Here is a 19,644-nt window from a genome sequence, read left to right as displayed (position 1 = left end):
CCCCTCTCATCCCCTTCCCCTCCTACTCTCCTGGAGGGTGACATACCCTATTTAGTTTGTATTTCATTCCCTCCTCAAGCCAAATTCAATGGGAATAAAGTTGACTCATTCCCTTTTGCCTTTCTGTTCTTCCCCTCCGTTGTAACAGTTTTCCCTTGCCTCTTCTATATGAGATAATTTACCCCATTCTGTCTCTCCCCATCTCCTCTTATTATATTCTTCTCACATCTTAATTTCACCTTTTAAGCATCATCCCTTCCTGTTCAATTGGTTCTGTGCCCTCTGTCTATGTATATCTGTACACATATACACACACTCACATATGTATTCATATGCCCATATACCCTCCTATATAGATATATATGTATGTATACATACATATATATATACACATACACATATATTTTTATTCCTTTCAACTATTCTTATACTGAGAAAATTTTCATCAGTTGCAATTACCGTTTTTCCATGTAGGAATGTTGTTAATAGTTCAACTTTGATAAGTTCCTTATTTCTTTTCCCTGTTTACCTTCTCTTTCAGTTTTAATAAGTATTCTTGACTTCTTTGATGGATATTGGGAACCTGCCTTTCCTTATCAGGGTAATTCAAGTTGTGAATGAAGCTTTCTGATTAGACTATGACCTAATGCTTACAAATACCTCAAGAAGTTAATGAAGTGGGACTTCATTGTATCAGAATGTCATATTTTCTTTTCAATTCTGGTTTTTTCATCCAGAGTGCTTGAAAGTCCTCTATTCCATTGAATTACCATATTTTCCCCTGAAACATGATACTCAGTTTTGCTGGGAAGATTCTTTGCCCTTTGGAATATCATATTCCAAGCCCTTCAGTCCCTCAGTGTAGAAGTTGCCAGATCCTGTGTTATCCTGATTGTGTTTCCACAAATATTGAAATTGTTTCTTCCTGGGGCTGCTTGTAATATTTTCTCCTTGATCTTGGAATTCTTGAATCCAGCTATAATATTCCTAGGAGTTTTCTTTTTGGGATCTTTTTTAGGAGGTGATTAGTGAATTCTTTCCACCTCTATTTTGCCCTCTGATTCTAAAACATCAGGGCAGTTTTCCTTGAGAATTTCTTGAAGGAAGATTTCTAGGTTCTTTTTTTGATCATGGCTTTCAGGTAGTTCAATAATTTTTAAATTATCTCTCCTGGATCTATTTTCCAGGTCAGTGATTTTCCCAATGAGATATTTCACCTTGCCTTCTATTTTTTCATTTGTTTGGATCTGTTTAATAGTATCTTGGTTTGTCATAAAGTCACTAGTTTCCATTTGCTCCAATCTAATTCTGAAGGAATGATTCTCTTCAGTGAGCTTTTGAGATTCTTTTTCCATCTGGCAAATTCGACTTTTTAAGGCATTCTTCTCTTCATTGGCTTTTTGAACCTCTTTTGCCATCTGGGTTAGTCTATATTTTAAGGTGTTATATTCTTCAGTCCTGTTGTTGACTCTTATTTCATAATTTTCTTGCATCATTCTCATTTCTCTTCCCAATTTTTCCTCCACTTCTCTTATTTGGTTTTCAAAATCCTTCTTAAAATCCTCTATGGCCTGTAACCAGCTTGTATTTTTCTTGGAAGCTTTTGGTATAGGAGTTCTGACTTTGCTGTCTTCCTCCTGTTCCATGTTTTGATCATTTTTGTCCCAAAATAGGAGTCTAATGTCGGATTGCTCTGCTTGCTTTGCTTCCTTTGCTTGCTCATGTTGCCACTCAATTACTTGGCTTTTGAGTTTTTTGCCACAGTAGAACTCTGCTACCAGAGAGGGGAGCTTTGTCCCAATCGCTAGGGTTTTTGTACCTACTGGAGCTATTAGTTGGGTGCCCTCTCTGAAGCTTCCACTCGCTCTGGCAAACTGGTCACGCACTCCAGGGCCTCCACCCTAGACAGTGATCCAGATCCAAGCAGGTTAAAGTAAGAGCGATTATCCCTCACACTGGTTGTTTCGTCACCCTACAATATGCAGGCCAGGATCTCTGAAGCAGCCACATGTCAGCGGCTGCATGGCTGCCACACCTCAGCTGCTTCTCCCTCTAGGGGGCAAAGGCCAGACCGTATTCCCAAACTTCCTGTTCCCAAAGTCCACACTGCACTGACCTCTCACTTTGTTCTTAGCATCTATAGGTTGATAATTCTGGAAACCATCACAGCTGCTGGTGATCTGAAGCCCCTCCAATTGGGGCTGTTTTGTGGCTGCCCTGAGGCTAAAACCTCAGGCTCACGTGAAGCTGGGCTTGGCTTCCATTGCACTGCGCTGGCTGCTTGCTCCCAACCTGTTGAGCTGTCTTCAGCAGGAGATTAGCTTCTCTCTGTCATTTTGTGGGTTCTGTAGCTCCAAAGTTTGTTTAGAGTCATTTTTACATGGAGGTGGAAGCAGGAGCCGTGTAGAAGTCCTGTTTCCACTCCGCCCTTTTGACTCTGCCCGCTATCATGCCTTTGTTAAGGTGTTTCTCTTCCCTCCATGACAGCATTCCACCTAGTACTAGCAGTTGACTTTTTATTATTATGGATCTAACTCAAGGTACAAGGAGTAGTGGAGGTACCCCAAAGCAAATATACAGAACTTATAGTTGTCATTGAGGATCTAGGGCAGGCCTGCATAACATATGACCTACATGCCACTTGTGGCCCGCCTAAGGATTTTGGGTGGTCCATGCACAATGTAGAAGTTGTAAAAGAGTCTTGCACAACTTACACCCTGTGGGCTGCTTTGGTGGGTTGTGTGGGCTGTATGTTGTGCAGGCCTGATCAGGGAAACAGATCAGACTCCCAAATGAGCAAGGAGCATCTCCCAAGTGCTAGGGAGAGACTGACTGGTCATCTTTGATGTTCAAAGATTAGTCTTGGAGTGCTTGGCAGAGAAAGAATGAACTACAAGACCTTAGCTTTACATTGCCATCTTCACTAGTATAGTCATTGTGTATATTCCTTTCTTAGTTCTGCTTGCTTTACTTTGTATCATAGAAATCTTCTCATATTTCTTGGTATTCTTTATCTTCATTTTTCTTATAGCACAGAAATATTACATTACATTAATTTGCCACAATTTGTTTAGCCATTATCAGTCAGTATTCATCTACTTTGTTTCTAGAGCTTTACTTTCTACTAAATGAGCTGCTGTAAATATTTTGATATATAGGTCCTGATTTTTTATCGTTGACTTCTTTGGAGTCTGTGCCTATTAGTTGGATCTCTACTTCTAGGCATAGGAACACGTTAGACACTTTTTTCACATAATTCCAAGTTGCTTTCCAGAATGGCTGAGCCAATTTGCAGTTCTACAACAAGATATTAGTGTGCCTGTTTTTTTTAAGAGCTCCAATTTGGGGGGGGGGGTCATCTTGTGGGGTGAGACCTCAGAATTGTTTTCATCCACATTTCTCCTATTATTGGTGTTTCATATGTTAACAGTTGACAGTCAGTTCATCTTTTGAAAACTTCATTCATATCCTTTGATCCCTTATTGGTTAGGGAATCATTATTCTTCTCTCATGCATCTGATTGATGCAAAGATGTTTTTCCCTGTGTACCTTCTTATCCTAGGTGTTTTGATTTTCTTTGTGCAAAAGTTTTTCAATTTCATACAATTGAAATGGTCTGTTTTTTTTTAATTACTGCTATCCTTTGATTAAGATTCTCCCCTTTGCCATAGCAGTGACGCTGTCTCCTTTGCTATTCCTTAGATTGTGAGCTTCTTGAAGGCACAGAATATTTTCACCTTTCTTTGTATCCCCAGTACTTAGTACAGTGCCTGGCAAATAGTAGTTGCTTAACAAATACTCATTGATCTTTCTTTAGAATGTACCTGATCTGCTTCTCTTCTTTAAAAATATTTTAAAAAATTGTTATCTTTGGGGGCATCTAGGTGGTGCAGTGAATAGTTCCCTGGAGTCAGGAAAACCTGAGTTCAAATGTGGCCTCAGACACTTAAGTAGCTGTGTGACCTTGGGCAAGTCACCTAACACTAATTGCCTTGCCTTCACCCTTCCCAAAAAAAATACCCCCCCAAAAACCCAAAATAAAATTGGTATCTTTCACTTTTACATCTCCTACATTTCTCCCAGTGTCCCCTCCTAGAGAACTGATTTCATGTAATAAAGAATATATTCGAAGGGGAAAAAAAGAGGGAGAGAAAAAAAATCATCAAAACAGCAAAAGAAATCTGAAAAAAGATCAGTGTTTCATTACTGTATACCTCCTACCTCTGCAAAAGGAGGAGAGAAAGTCTCTTTATATTTCTTATTTGTGGCTATGCTTGTTCTTTATAATTGGGCAACATTCACTTTTGAATGTTATGTGGTAGTACTTTCCATTAACATTGTTGTGGTCATTGTAACATTGTTTTCTTGGATCTGATTACATCATTCGGCATCAATTCATGTAAGTCTTTAAATGTATTTTCTGTATTTATCCTTTTTTCATTTCTTATAGCATATAATTCTGTTACTTTCATGTACTACAATTTATTTACTTTTCCTTAGTTGATGGGCATTGACTTTGGGATGTGGTTCTCTTGTAATTTTTGTGTGTGGTGTAACCTTTTATACTTTGGTCATTTATCCATTTTGAGTTTATTGTGGTATATAGTGTAAAATTGTGGTCTAAATGTAATTTCTGCCAAATTGGTTTTAATATTTTCCAGTAGTTAGTATCAAATAGGGATTTCTTTCCCAAGTAATTCTTATTCTTAAGTGTACTGAGCACTGGTTTATTGAGTTAAATTGATTTACTTTCCTATTTTTTTCCTTTGTTTTTTTTCTTTCTTTTTTTTACTTTTCTATTTTTAAGTAGTATCAAATAATTTCGATCAAAGGTGTCAAACTTTCACTGGCTGCCACAGAACTCCCACATGAACCAGATTAAAATGTTATTGGGACGTGTTTAACAAATAAACTAAAAATACAATGCAACATAAATAATGTTAATTTATTATTTTCTAAGTCAATGTGTGATCCAAAGGGATCTGTTTCTCTTTCAATTTGACATTACTTATTTGGATGATTATTGTTTATAATATAATTTTGAGAGTTAGAATTATGATTCCTGTTTCATACCAACTTTTTCCAATCATTTCCTTTGATATTCTGTATTTATTGTTCGCCTGAATTTTTATATTTTGTCTACTTCTTATAAAGTAGAAGTATCCCTTTGTAGTTTGTTTGCTGTAGCACTAAATCTGTAAATTAATTTAGGTGGTTCATTCGCACTGGTATATTGGCCCATCACAGCTACGAGCACTGACTGTCCTTCCAGTTATTTAAGTATCCATACAAGTTCTTATTTCATTCTTAGTAAAAATAACAAATTAGTATAGGTAAAGGGGCCTCTGGGTAGCACAGTGGTGCTACCTAGTAGTAGGCCTGGCGTCAGAAAGATCTAAGTTCAAATCTAGTCTCAGGCACTTTTGTATGTGACCCTGGGCAAGTCACTTAACCTTGTTTGCCTCAGTTTCCTCACCTGTAAAATGAACTGGAGAAGGCAGTGGCAAACCACTTCAGTATCTTTACCAAGTAAACTCCAAATGGGGTTATGAAGAGTGACATAACTGAAATGACTGAAAAAAAGTACAGATAATATGCCCAAGCATAGGCAGCAATGGGACAGAACAGGTTAGGAAGGATCTGATACATATGCAAGACTGAACAGATGAGAGGTCTTGATGAGAGGGAAGTTAGCTAAGGCAGAATGATAGGTCTAAAATAATCTAGAATCCAGGAAGAAAGAAGCTCTTGGAATAAACTCTAATAGTAGGATAGAGGACATTTGTTTTTGCAAATATTCACAGAAATGGTTATAATAGCTAAGAACTTTTTAAAGCCTTAATTTATCTTGTGGAAGAATGGGAAGTTTAAAAGGCCAACAAATGGTTGGAATGGTCTATACTTAAAAAAAAAAATTCTCTCTCTTAGAACAGCAAGTGCCCTGAGGGAACAAAACCCATGTTGATATTTGCTGGTGATGCTTTTGATGTAAGTGAAGACTATAGGAGATTGAAAAGTCTTCTCATTGGTAAGTGGTTTTTCTAATCTTCATTATCAAAAATGTAAACTGGTTGGTGATGATTTGCCAACCTCCAACCATATAGACTTTTTTCTTTGCTTTCTTTTCCTTCTATTGCATTTCTTTACTCGCCCTCTCCCCCCCTGCCATTTTACTTTTATCACTCTCTTTTGCCAGTGGCACCCTCTGAAATTGGTAAAGACTTTTCTCTCCACAGTCCTCCCATAACACTTTCCTTTTACTTCAAAATAATTTCTCTTTAATAAATATTTTTGGTGTTATCTTCTATGGATGTTACTTAGGTCTATATAGGATATCTGGAGCTAAGAGTTATTGACCTCTGCTATAGATTATGAAGAATGGCTTATTATTTTGGAAAGTAATATTTAAAATCATTTAAAATTAGGTCAGTAAATTAAAACCTGTTAGGAAATTGTTAAAATTTTAAAACACAAGTTCTCCATCTGCTCATAAAACTTAATTGTGTCCCATTGCCTATAGGTTAAAGTCCAAACTCCTTAATTAGGTATTTAAGGTCTTTTACAGCCTAGCTTCTGTTTCCATGTCCAACTTTATCTTTAATTCTCTTTTTTGTTATTCTTTCCCAATAATTATAAGCTTGATGTAAGTGACTTCCAAATTTATACCTACATTTTATGCCTTTCCTCTGAACTTGGCCACAGTTCCAGCTACCTACTTGATATTTCTAGGATGTCTTAGTTGTTTCTCAAATTTACTATTTTCAAAACCAGTTATTTTATTCCTTCTAGTCAGTAAACATCTTCATGGTTTGTTGTGGTTTGTCTAAGATCATACAAGAGATAATGGTGCTTTGTGCTCAGTTTGTATGATTCTTGGATAGTTTGTATGATTCTTGGATCATCAGGACTATGGTCTTTATATCATACTTTTTGCCTTGAGGCACTTCCTTACAACCTATATATTTCACAATCCCTTGCAATCTGGTTTTCCATTTATATATTCTGTTTTCCAGCCAAACTGACTTACTATTGTGGAAGCATATAGAAAGCCTTCTTTTAGTTCAACTGAAAAATTCTAAGACACAGATATTCTGTATTCACAAATTTTTTCCAAAATTTTCCTTTTAGGAATGTGAAAAAGTGAAGAACAAAATCTTAGGCTCCAGAGACTAGATTTTTAAAATTTTATTTTATTTTTTGACATTGGGTTTCCTTTTATCACACAGACTAGAAGTGCTAAAGTCTCTCATGGGCCTAAACCCATTACTGCTGGTATAGAAGCTTTAATCTGTTGCTCCTTTTATCTGGCCTGAGCCTACTCACCCATCTTAGGAAGCCTATTGTCCCTCATTCCTGGGGGTACTCCATGTTGTGTGTGCTGGATTTAGTGTGGACACTTCTTGGTTTTAGCTCTGTTGCAGCTCAGAACTCCCATGTTCTGGTTATCCAACAGTTTCAACCTCCGCTGTTGCAGGGACTAGAGGCCTTACCTGAAGGAATTAGAGGTATGACCTTCCTAACGGTAGTACTCTCTTTCCCCATTCTTTTTTTTTTTTTTAAAGCAATCAGGGTTAAGTTACTTGCTCAAGGTTACATGGCCAGTTATTTCTGGGTGTGGTACTAAGTACTGAGTCCGGATTTGACCCCCAGGTCATCCTGACACTGGAGCCAGTGCTCTTACTCGCTGAGCCACCTGGCCGTCCCTCTTTCCCCATTCTGAAGGATTTGAAGGGGTGGGGAGCCTGTGGCCTAGAGTCCATATGTGTTCTTCTAGGTCCTTGGGTTCAATCTTTTGACTGAGTCCAAGTTTACAGAAAAAATTCTTTTATTAAGGGGATTTGTTCTGTGAAGTTTGGATTCATTCAAAGGGCCACACTTTGAGGACCTAGAGCACCATATGTGGCCTTGAGGCCATAGGTTCCCCACTAGATTAGATTATTGATCACAGGGAGGAGGTCCCTTGGGTCAAGAAGAATGGTCAAAGAAAGACTTGAAAGTTTTAGAAGATTTAAGTGAATACTGTTCTACTAGGTGGAGTAGTAGATTAACTCCAAACTGTATTGTATCATATTGTGACCTTTTCCCTGTTCAAGAGATGTTACTTCTAATTTTCTTGTGTTAGAAATATGTCTGAGGATGTATGTTACTTTCAAAACTGCCCTATCTGTTCTTCTTTTTGAATTTCCTTTTGTTCTCTTCTACACATTTTAAAAAATGTTTCAATGGTTGCCTTCTTTTTTTGGATCACTGTAGCTAACCTTTCCTCTTCCTGTGATCTTGCCCTAACCCCCACCTGATTAACAAAAAGAAAAGAGGAAAAACCCTTGTAAAATTTAGCTTAGGCAAAATTAATCTACGTATTGACTATGTCTAAAATTATCTATCTCTGCATCTTCTGTTCCATCACTTCTCAGTCAGAAGATGGCTAACCATGTATCGTCTTAGGTTTTCTGGAGACAGATAAGTTCATTGCTTTGATCAGAGAGTCTTTCAGAATTGTTTTTCTTTATATCTTTTTTTGTAAATATTTTGGTCCTGCTAACTTTATTCTTCATCAATTTATACTATTCTGAATCCTCTAAAATCAATCTTTTTATAGTCTTGTAACTTTCCATTCCATTTATATACCATCATTTGTTTAGGCACTCTCCAGTTGTCTAAGAGGCCATCTAAGGCATCCCTTTGGATTCTGATTATTTCTCCAAACCTTTCCCTTGAGGATCAAGAAATCTGTTCTGCTTGTGACTATTTCCTCAGTATTATTGTTCATCCTTTGTGTTTTTGAAGAGGACCAGTGACATCACTGGGTGATGTCTTGACTCATTCATGAATTGGATATAAGTGAGGCAGAGTTGCACAATGTCATCAGTCTCACTCTCTCCTCCAGAGTCATCAAAATCCAGTGGCAAGACAGAAGTCTAGATGACCCAGGATGCAGTGGATAACCTTGCCATCTTTGATGTCTAAGTTCTAAGCACTTCACAGCACTTGCTCCATGGCAGTTGGACCAAATTGTTCTTACCTTCCCACTCAGCTGGGAGATGTCATATGCTTGGGGTAGACCTCCAGCCTGGCTTAGCCCATCTGCTGAGACAGTTTTACTGGAGTGTGGCCAGTTCTGAGTGTAAGATTCAAGCGTTGCCTGCCATCAGCACCATCCCATCCCCCCATCTCCCACTCTACTGTCATAGCTTTTTTTCTCTCCTCTCTTTGGAGGTAGCCTAGGGCTTTACTTTTTAAAGGGGTGTATGGGGTATTCAAGAAGGGCTAACACCTGGGTGAGGACTTCCTGAACCCTTTTCAGGTCTACTCATCCACCTTTGGTGTCCGTCTGTCACTTAGCTCTCACCTCTCCAAGAAGCTATAGCATACAAAGCCACCACATACTGACAAAACCACCTCTCAGTATTATCCTCCCTAATTTTTTTTTTTGCTTGCAAATATTTTTATTTAAATGTAATTTTTGAGGATGGTAGGTTTTAGATCTTATTGAAGGCAATGACATCCATGGATTGCACATAGTTTTCAAAGGCAGTTATCTGTTCCTCTAGCATATCTGTCCTAACTTTATCATCTTCAGTCACACATTGTATCTGAAGCTTCTTGATGCCGTATCCCACTGGAAGTAGTTTAGAAGATCCCCAGACCAAGCCACCTGTCTGAATGCTTCTGACACATTCCTCCAGTTTTGCCATATTTGTCTTATCATTCCAAGGTTTTACATCCAGTAAGATGGAAGACTTTTGATTTCTTTGATTCATACTGAGCAAGGTGTTATTATTATCTTAGTTTCACTGCTTCTTCACTTTGCTCCTCTTCATCAAACCCAAAGAGATCAGTCATCATCTTTGCTATATGTAGCTCTACTTCCTGTGGTATCTTTTATATCAGCAGGCCCATTCTTGCCCAAAGCCTTCTTTATTCCTGGCAAACTTGCCTTTTGCTTCTCATAGGACTTAATGTGATTATACCAATGGAGAGAATGGCACAAGTTGGCACTCCTGAGATGGTTTCAAATACTGTGGTGTCAGTGTGGGATGGCACAAACTCCTCGATGTAGCTCTTGTCTGCCAGGAAGTTGTTGAGGTGGTGCAGGCCCATGGGTGTCTTGAGATCTCCAAAACCTATGGTGGTGGTGGGAGGGACTGGGAAGAGGAAGAAGCGGTCATGGCTACGGAAACACTGAGCATGGGGTGGGGAAGCAGTGCTAGTGTGAACACTGGAAAAAAAGGCTATCCTCTCAGTTAATCTCCTTCACTACCCTTTCTCCATCCCTGCTTGTTTTCTTGTAGGGTTGGATTCATTTCTCCACTGAACTGTTTGTGTGTGTTTGCCCATTTCAGATAAGAATGAGATTCATCTGATGCTCACTCCCTCTCCCCTTCCTCCATGTTTGTATGTTCTTACAAATTATGAAAATTAGCAAATTGCAATCCCTTTCTTTTTTTTTTCCTCCACTGGTGTATCATCTGTCCTTGTACCCTCCCTTCTCTTTTCCCTCTTCAGGCTCAGAACAGAATGACTACTTCTTCCCCCATCTCTGTTTTTCTTATATCTCCTGTAGTACCCTTTGAAAATGTTGAGGTTCTGAAGACACTTGTTTCCTCTCTCCCATTAGAATATTAGTACTACTTAGTACTTCCTAGATCTCAAATCTAGATTTCTTTACTTCTGTTTCAGAGTTCTTATTCAGCTCTGGTCTTTTCATCAGAAATTTTTTTTTTTTTAAGCAATTGGGGTTAAGTAGCTTGCTCAAGGTTACACGGCCAGTTATTTCTTGGTGTGGTGCTAAGTATCAAAGCCCAGATTCAGTCCCAGGTCATCCCGACTCTGGGGCCGGGGCTCTTACTCACTGCGCCACCTGGCCTCCTGTAAGCAATTGGGGTTAAGTAACTTGCTCAAGGTTACACGGCCAGGTGTTTTCTGGGTGGGTGCTAAGTGTCTGAGCCCGGATTTGATCCCAGGTCATCCTGACTCTGGGGCCGGTGCTCTTACTCGCTGTGCTACCTGGCCACCCATCAGAAATTCTTGAAAGTCCTCTTCCATTTTTTTTCTTCTCTCAGATGATACTCACTTTTCAGGGTAAATTCTTGGTTATAAGCCTATCTCTTTTGCCATGTGGGATTTAGTATTCTAAAATCTGTTTTTGGTAGAAGTTGCCAAGTCTTGAGTGATCTTGATTGTAGTTCCTTGATACTTGAACTCTGCTTCTTTATGCCTGTTAGCAGCTTCTTTCTTTGTTGTGGGAATTGTGGGCCATTGGCTGTTCCATTGTTATAGATTTTTCCTTTTTTGTGTTCTTTCAGGATCGGTGACTTAACATAAACTTTGTCCTACACAAATGGCTAAACAAATCATGGTATGTGAATGTTAGTGGAATATTACTGGACCATAAGAAGGGCAGTTTTAGAGCTGAGCAGTTTTCATTTATGACTTCTTGAAATATAGAGTCCAGTCCATGATTTTTATTGGGGGGGGGGGTCAATGCTTCTTAAATTTATCTTTTCTTTACCTGTTTTCTAGATCATTTGTTTATGATGTTAGATTTCATATATTTTCTTCCATTTTTTCCAGGCTTTTGATTTTTTTTCTATTATTTCTTGCTATCATGGATTTATTTAGTCTATTGTCTATTCTAATTTTCAGGGATTTCATTTCTTGAATAAAGTTTAACTCTAGTCTTTTCTAAAATACTTATTCTCCTTCCATTTCTTTCCTCCAGACTTCTGATTGCATTTTTGATGTTTTGCTTTGTTTCTTCTAGGTGTTCATGTGGAAATTTCTTATGGACAATAATTTTTCCACCTTTGAGTTGCTGCTTGCCGATTTTACAGAATTAGATTTGTAATAAATTTTTATCTAGGTTGGTATTTTTAAAAATTTACTAGCATATTTAGCTTCAGTTCCTGATATGGGGCTTTGTACCACATCCAGGTACTTCCTCTTACTGCCCTCTTTGGAAGTTGTTAGCCCTGCTTGGTCTTGTTCAGAGTTTCTGAGTTGATCTTCATTACTTGGGCTTAGGCCTCCCTGGATCTTTGAAGATCAGAGCATTCATTAGATCTTCAAGTATCTTAGGACTTGGTGTAGGGAATGAAGAACCCTTGTGTCTGAGTCGTCCTTGTCTGTGTTCACTGGCACTGTGATGATTGATGCTGCTTTTGTGAAGCTTTTAAGTCCTCTTGATGAGCTTTTGGCTGCCTTTTTTTTTTTTTAAATAGTTCTGGGGTAGAAGATACCATGTTTTCATTGGATTTCTGGATCTGTATCATTTGTTCAGTATGGCTTGAACATTAGGGTTTTACTGGCATAGATATGTGTGACCTAGGCAGCCATCTTGGTCAGAAGTCATGAATAAGAGGCAGCTAGGTGACTCAGTGAATAGAGCACTGGCCCTGGAGTCAGGAGGACCTGGGTTCAGATCTAGCCTCAGACATAACACAAAAAAGAAACTAGCCATGTGACTTTGGGCAAGTCATTTAACCCCAATTGCCCTTCAAAAAGCAAAAAAAAAAGTCATGAATAATGATAAGTTAATAAGAATTATTTCTGACATATCTGTGTCTAAGATGCACAGTATTTCTATTACTATTACAGAGTATTATTTTTTTCCTTCCACATTACTCCTTGTATGTGACATTCCATCTCCATCTTCAGTGTCATTGCAGTGGTTATTCCCATGCCTAGAGTGCTCTCCCTTCTCTCCTTTGGCTTACAGAATTGTTAGCTTTCTTTGTATCTGTTTGCTTTTCTGGGTATACATTGTATCTTCCCAGTAGAAAATAATAAACTCTGTGGGGTTAGAATGTTGTCCTTTATATCCCCAGAGCCTAGTGCAGTTCCTTGGCACATAGTAGGCATTCATTAAAAACAGAATTGAACCCTTACTAAACAGAGTGATATATTGTAGTCAAGGATAGTACTGGTTTATATTACAATCTCATTTATAAGTTATTGCAGAAGATAACAGAAAGTTACAAGTAGGAACTACATGCCAACACTGAAAAGAGGAAAACTGTAAAGAGTGTTGCATGTGAGACTCAAATAAGCCAGACCAACCAAAGAACATCTGTAGATAAAACTGAAAGGACCAAAAGAGATGGGAAATCAAACAAATCTTTGTCATTTTTATTCTCATCCACTCTCATCATTGATGCTCAGATCTCTTCTCTTTTTTTTAAAAATTTATTTATTTTCTTTTAGTTTACAACATTCAGTTCCACATTCTCTTGAGTTTCAAATTTTCTTCCCCTCCCTCTCCTTCCCCCTCCCTCTCCTTTCCCCTCCCCCCCATAGCAATATGTAATCAAATATAGGTTCTAAAAATACCTTCATGTTGAACATTAGTCATTTTGTAAAGAAGAATTATAACCAATGGGGTCAACATTGAGAAAGAAGGGACAAAACAAAACACAAACAAGAGAGAACAAATAATTTGCTTCAGTCTGCAAACTGTAGTTCTTTCTCTGGATGTGGATATGCCTTTCCATCATGAGTCTTTTGTAGTTGTCTTCTGACCTTGTATTGCTGAGAGGAGCCCAGTCTATCAAAGTCATCACACATACGATGTGTCTTTAATTGTGTGCAAAGTTCTCCTGATTCTGCTCTCCTCACTCAGCATCAGTTTATATGTCTCTCCAAGTTATTATGAAAACTGTCTGCTCCTCTTACAGCACAGTAATAATTCCATTACATTCATATGCCACAACTTGTTCAGCCATTCCCCAATTGATGGGCATCCCCTTGATTTCCGATTCTTTGCCACCACAAATAGAGCTGCTATAAATATTTCTGTACATTCGGGTCCTTTTCCCCACTTCTGTGATTTCTTTGGGATATAGCCCTAGAAGTGATATTGCTGAGTCAAAGGGTGTGCACTTTTTTATAGCCCTTTGGGCATAGTTCTAGATTGCTCTCCATAATGGTTGGATCAGTTCACAATTCCACCAACAATGCATTAGTGTTCCAATTTTTCCACATCCTCCCTAGCATTTCTTATTTTCCTGTTTTGTCATATTAGCCAGTCTGGCCAGTGAGATGTGGTACCTCAGAGTTGTTGTTTTTTTATTTTAAGCAATTGGGGTTAAGTAACTTGCTCAAGGTTACACGGCCAGTTATTTCTGGGTGTGGTGCTAAGTATCTGAGCCTGGATTCGATCCCCCAGGTCATCCCGACACTGGGCCCGGTGCTCTTACTCACTGTGCTACCTGGCCACCCCCTCAGAGTTGTTTTGATTTGCATTTTTGTAATCAGTAGTGATTTAGAGCATTTTTTCATATGCTTATAGATATCTTTAATTTCTTCCTCTGAAAACTGTCTGTCCATATCCTTTGACCATTTATCAATTGGGGAATGACTTGTATTCTTATATGTCTCAATTTTCTCTATATTTTAGAAATGAGGCCTTTATCAGAGACACAGGTTGTAAAAATTCTTTCCCAATTTTCCACTTTCCTCCTAATCTTGGTTACATTGATTTTTTAAAATACAAAACCTTTTCAATTTAATGAAATCAAAATTAACCATTTTAAATTTCATAATGCTCTCTAACTCTTGTTTGGTCATAAAATCTTCCCTTCTCCATAAATGACAGGTAAATTATTCCTTGCTCTCCCAAATTGCTTACAGTATCAGCCTTTATATATATAGATCATGCACCCATTTAGACTTGATTTTGGTATATGGTGTAAGATATTGATCTATTCCCAGTTTCTTCCATACTGTTTTCCAGTTTTCCCAGCAGTTTTTGTCAAATAGTGAGTACTTATCCCAGAAGCTAGGGTCTTTGGGTGTATCAAACAGTAGATTACTATAGTCTCATATCTCTTCTTATTGGTGATACTGGAATATCATTGCAGTATTCCCTTCCTTTAGAAGAAGTGAGAGTGGTACCTCTGTGATGAAGCAACAGAGAATTTATGCCTGACCAGATCACTGCAAGAGAAATGTGTGTAGGAGGTGACAGATTTTAATGGAATTTAAAGATAAATTTTTGTGATATCTAAGATGATTCCAAAATAATTTGAAAAGGTTACTAAAAAAAAAAAATCAGAAACTATCAACTCTATTTCTGTTTTCTCATCTCTAAAATTTTTAAGAATCAATTTTTTTAAGGCATCAAGGGAATGGAAATTATAAGAAGTGAATCAACAGCCTTTCATGATTGATTTCCCCAGAAGGTCACATCTTTATAGACAGATCACCTGACTGATCTGTATGAGAAAATCCTTCTGTTTGATTTATAATAGAACAGTTGACTCAGAGCAAAATTCAGCTTTAAGTTATTTAAAAAAAAAAAATTTCTTCCATGACCACGTTAAGAGAATGCAAGATTCTATGACAGATGGAGACAGAGAGAGAGAAGGTCATTGAAGTATTCTCAAATGCAGTATTTGAAATAGGAAGAAATATTTACCAGTGTTGTGGATGGTGCTTGTGCAAAGTCCAAGTGGAAGTGGGATTTCTTATTTACAGGGAAGTCCTACAAATGTTTCTGTTTGCAGATAGCATTGTCGATGATTGCATCAAACCCCAGAATGTTTCCAGGCTTTTTCTGTGAGTCAGTCATTCTGCAACAGGATTTCTTAAACTAGTACTCCATGAACTTGTGTTTATGTTTGTATCTGTATATATGTGTGTATTCACGTTTGAGTGACATCATTAGTCCTCTTCAGAAATGAAGAATGAGCAACAGTGTGTCTATGTGTATATATACTCAGACACACATAATTTATGATGCATGTGTGTATGTACATGTATTTGTATGTACATGTATTTGTGTGTCTAAAATTATTTCATCGTAATTTGTTTTCTTTGCATTAAAAAAAACCCAACCTTTATCCTGAGAACAGATTTCTGGGCTTTACCAGACTGCCAGAAGGGTCCATAACCCACAGAAAATCAAGACCCTTTGATCTGAAAACAGCCTAGTGTTATTCACACTGGAAAAAAATGCATTTGTGCATGAAAGATGTATTGCTCAGATTATGATATGCAGCTGCATAGGCAACCTAATGAGTTAGTCCATGCCTAAATTTATCTTGAACAGGCACTGCATATGGCCATTGAGTTCAGTCTAGAATTTAATAGGCAGAGGAGATAGGTCTGAATTGGAAACTTACACACCTACAGGGAACTCACGGCCACAAAATCTCATTTTTTTTACCACTAGCATTCTTGTATTTTAGAGGAATAGGAAAAGGAACAAACAGTAAGCATCTGCTACCTTCCAGGCACTGTGCTAAATGCTTTACAAATATATCATTTGATTTTAGAGTTAAAAAAACAAAATCCTGTGTTAAATCTGAGGGAACCTTACTAGAAGGATCAGAGATGGTTTCAGTGGAAGAAGTAGCATTTGCGTTGTGCTAGGTTTTAACATTTGAAGAGACTGATGGAGAGAACTTTCCAGGCATAGAGAAGTTGATGAAAAGGGCTTTCTAGCCATAGGGAACAGTGTGGGCAAGCTTGTGTTTACAGGGCAGACAATAGTAGTAAGTCATCAGTGTATGGAGGGAAGAAGTTTGAGATAAACCTAGAAAAGGAGAGTGTAAATGAGAATTGTGAAGGGTTTTGAATACCCAGGAAAGGAGTTTGAATTTTACTTAGTAAGCAGTGGGAAACTACTTAAGATGGTTGAACAGTGGAGTGTGAACAGATATGTTTGCCTCTATAATGCAGAAAAGCTAAAACCTCAAGTTGTATTCCTTATTTCACTACATAATTAATACAGCAAAATTATTTGGAGCCATTTATAGAATCATATACCCTTTAGAGAAGGTGCTTTAGGATTTGTCTGTGTTTTTCATTGCAGGAATACCTTCTACAGTATCTTTGAAACAAGGTCATCCAGTCTCAGCTGGAACGTTAGAAGTGCTTACAGTGATAGGAAGCTCACTACTTTTAATTTTTTATTTAAAAAAAAATTTTTTTGGAGGGGGAAGGCAAGGCCGTTGGGGTAATGTGACTTGCCCAAGGTCACACAGCTAGTGTGTCAAGTGTCGGAGGTTGGATTTGATTTCAGGGCCTCCTGACTACGGGGCTGGTGCTCTATTCACTATACCACCTAGCTGCCCTGAAACTCACTACTTTTTGAGGCAGCTTATTTGACGTTTGTGCTGTCCAGAAGTGGAATTTCTTCCTTTTCTATTCAGCCAAAATCTAAATTTCCTATAGGCTAAACAAAGCAGTTCCTTTGATCATTCCTTATACAAGAGGGTCTAGGTCTTTTGTAGTGTATGCTAAAAAGAACAAAGGACCAAGAAAGGGGATGAGTCTTCTTGAATTCTCTTTAGTTTGCCAATGTAGATCCCCAAAGTGTAATGTCTAGGATTGCCTATTCCATTTGTGGCCTGTTACAGAGCAGAGAGACACATATTACTGCCTTTGATCTGAGATTCTCTGTTTGGATTAATGTAGTTTAAGATTGCAGTAGCTTTTAGCAGTAGTCAGACTGTTGACTCATGGTCTTGTGGTCATCAGATATTTGAAGGGCTTACTAGGGTATCAGTGCTATATACTATTAGTATTGAAATTAGTTATTGGGGGAGTGGGCAGGGGGTTGGTTCCCTAGTTTGTCTAAAAATCTAAATTGCCTCCTCTGTGTTGTGTTGTTTTTGATTCAGCCACCAGATGGCAAAACTGACCAGGCAGTCCTGGCAGAGCCTCTACCACTAGTGATTGGATCAGGAGATAACAAAAGAAAAAAAGGAAAGAGTGGGGTGGAGAAGATGGGGAAAAAAAGAAGGAAGATTGGATCTGAATCACCACGTGATAATTTTAAATATAAAAGTGTAAAAAAAAGGATAGATTTATGTATAATTTACACAAATTTGTGAAAATGAACTAATGGTGATAGGAAGAGAAGATCATAAATTTTTTTCTCTGAGCAGTCACTTATAGCTAGTGATTATGTTGAAGAAAAACTGTGAATCCCTTTTTTCTGTATTGTGCATATACATGCTAGACAATCTTCTGTTATCTTCTTTAGTTCTATCTGCTTACCATGTGTACTCTTAATATGCCAGCATATGGTTCAACTTTAATATCACAAAGTGTATGAGTACTATTTTTTTAAAATAGGAAACCATGAAAATATTCCTCTTTAGATTAATTTCTTGAAAATTTTATCATAAGAATATTGTTCTTGTCAATTGTATCAGCTTAAAAGTTGTTGATATAGTTTGGCAGTTACCTAAGATATCAAGCCATAAGTCTATTTAATAACTTGAATCGCCTTTCATTACTTCTCCTTTGCCTCCCAGCATCCAGTCACCAAATCTTGTTGATTGGATTCTACACAATGCCACTTACATCTGTCCTTTCCTTACCTAGTCTCCTAGTTTAGGCTTTCCTCTAGGGTAGTGGTCTCTCACTAGGCTACAGTGGCAGACACTTAGTAAATTTTCCCTCTTCTTACAAACAACCCTGTGGACCAGTACAGGGTTAGTCTTCCTAAAGCATGGTACTGATATATAATTTCCCTTAATCAGAAACTTTCTGTGGTTTCCCATTGCCTAAGAAATAAAGTCCATAGTCCTTATTTTGGTATTCAAGGTCTTTGATGATCTGACTCTAAACCTACTTAAAAAAAGTTTTATTGATAGTCTTTTAAAAGAAGTATCACTATTATTACCTCCTGATGACTCTCCCCTCTCCATAGTAGAATCTGTAACAGATTAATTCAGTTAAACAAAGCAAATCAACATACTGGCTTTGTCTGAAAATGTATGCCTCATTCTACGTTAATATTCTAGAATCTCTCAGCTAAAAGAGGCAGAAGGCATGATTTTCACCAGCAGTCCCCTGAATTTACTATTCATTCCCAACATGTCTTCCCTGTATGATATATCTCCAACTATTCCTACCACTTATTTTTTATTCTCTTAAACTAGACTTTTTTCATTCCTCTAGAAGTGCCCCTCATTTTTTCAACCTGGAATCTTTGCTCTTGCTGCTTCTTCCACTTGGGTGTTATGTTACTTTTGTTTCTATGTTGTTTTAATTTCCCTTAGTATATTTGTAAGCTGAGGATAAAGATTCACTTTTATATCTCTACCCTGTACCTCATAGAGTAGACACCTGGTGAATATTTGTTGAATGAGCAATTATCCAGACTACAAATGTGTAAGAATTGGGTTTTTTCCCCTTACTTCTAGGCAAACTTTCATATTACATTGGGTAAATTTGCATCTGTGTTGCTAAGACATGCCACGTATGCTACTTGTGTACTTCCCAAATGTCTCTCCCCCATTTTTCCCATAAATATATTTTTCTATTATCTTTAAGTACCATGAACTCTAATGAAATTTCGGTTCAGCAGTTCAGGGGGCAATCATCAAAGGGAAGATAAGCATTGACTTTTGTGAGACACAAACCCACAAGCTATTTTATGTCTAAAGTCCTTTGACCTGGTAGAAAATTTAAAAAGTATTTTTTTTAATCCATCACTCATTCTTAAAAAACTTAGGAAAACAACATATGTTGAAAATGGTTCTGCTATTTCAGAGTAGAGGGGAATGTCTGCTGTTCCCAGAACAAAATTGACCTCAGTGATGATACTGTTACACTGAGTTAGCAGAGCTTTATTGATTTGGTAGCTCTGGTATGGTGAATTTGGGGCAAAGTCTTACGGCATCTCTTCAT

At 37.7% G+C, this 19,644-nt stretch overlaps 1 protein-coding gene and 1 pseudogene across 2 annotated transcripts in view; one reads left to right on the top strand and one right to left on the bottom strand.

The window, feature by feature from the left end:
• Window positions 1-19,644, top strand: part of RPF2 (ribosome production factor 2 homolog) — a 48,113-nt gene that overhangs the window by 14,038 nt on the left and 14,431 nt on the right. For both annotated transcript variants that reach the window (XM_069077041.1, XM_069077040.1), the window contains one exon: window positions 5,929-6,028. In XM_069077041.1, coding sequence (XP_068933142.1) covers window positions 5,929-6,028 — 100 coding nt within the window. The remainder of the gene's footprint in view (window positions 1-5,928; window positions 6,029-19,644) is intronic.
• LOC138153143 (elongation factor 1-beta pseudogene) lies at window positions 8,776-19,636 on the bottom strand (annotated as a pseudogene).

This window comes from Petaurus breviceps, unplaced genomic scaffold, assembly GCF_028583685.1.
Source record: "Petaurus breviceps papuanus isolate PSGF00001 unplaced genomic scaffold, PetGlider_PUasm1.0 90977, whole genome shotgun sequence".
In the NCBI taxonomy this organism is placed as follows: domain Eukaryota; kingdom Metazoa; phylum Chordata; class Mammalia; order Diprotodontia; family Petauridae; genus Petaurus; species Petaurus breviceps.
This window is presented reverse-complemented; position numbering and strand designations above follow the sequence as displayed.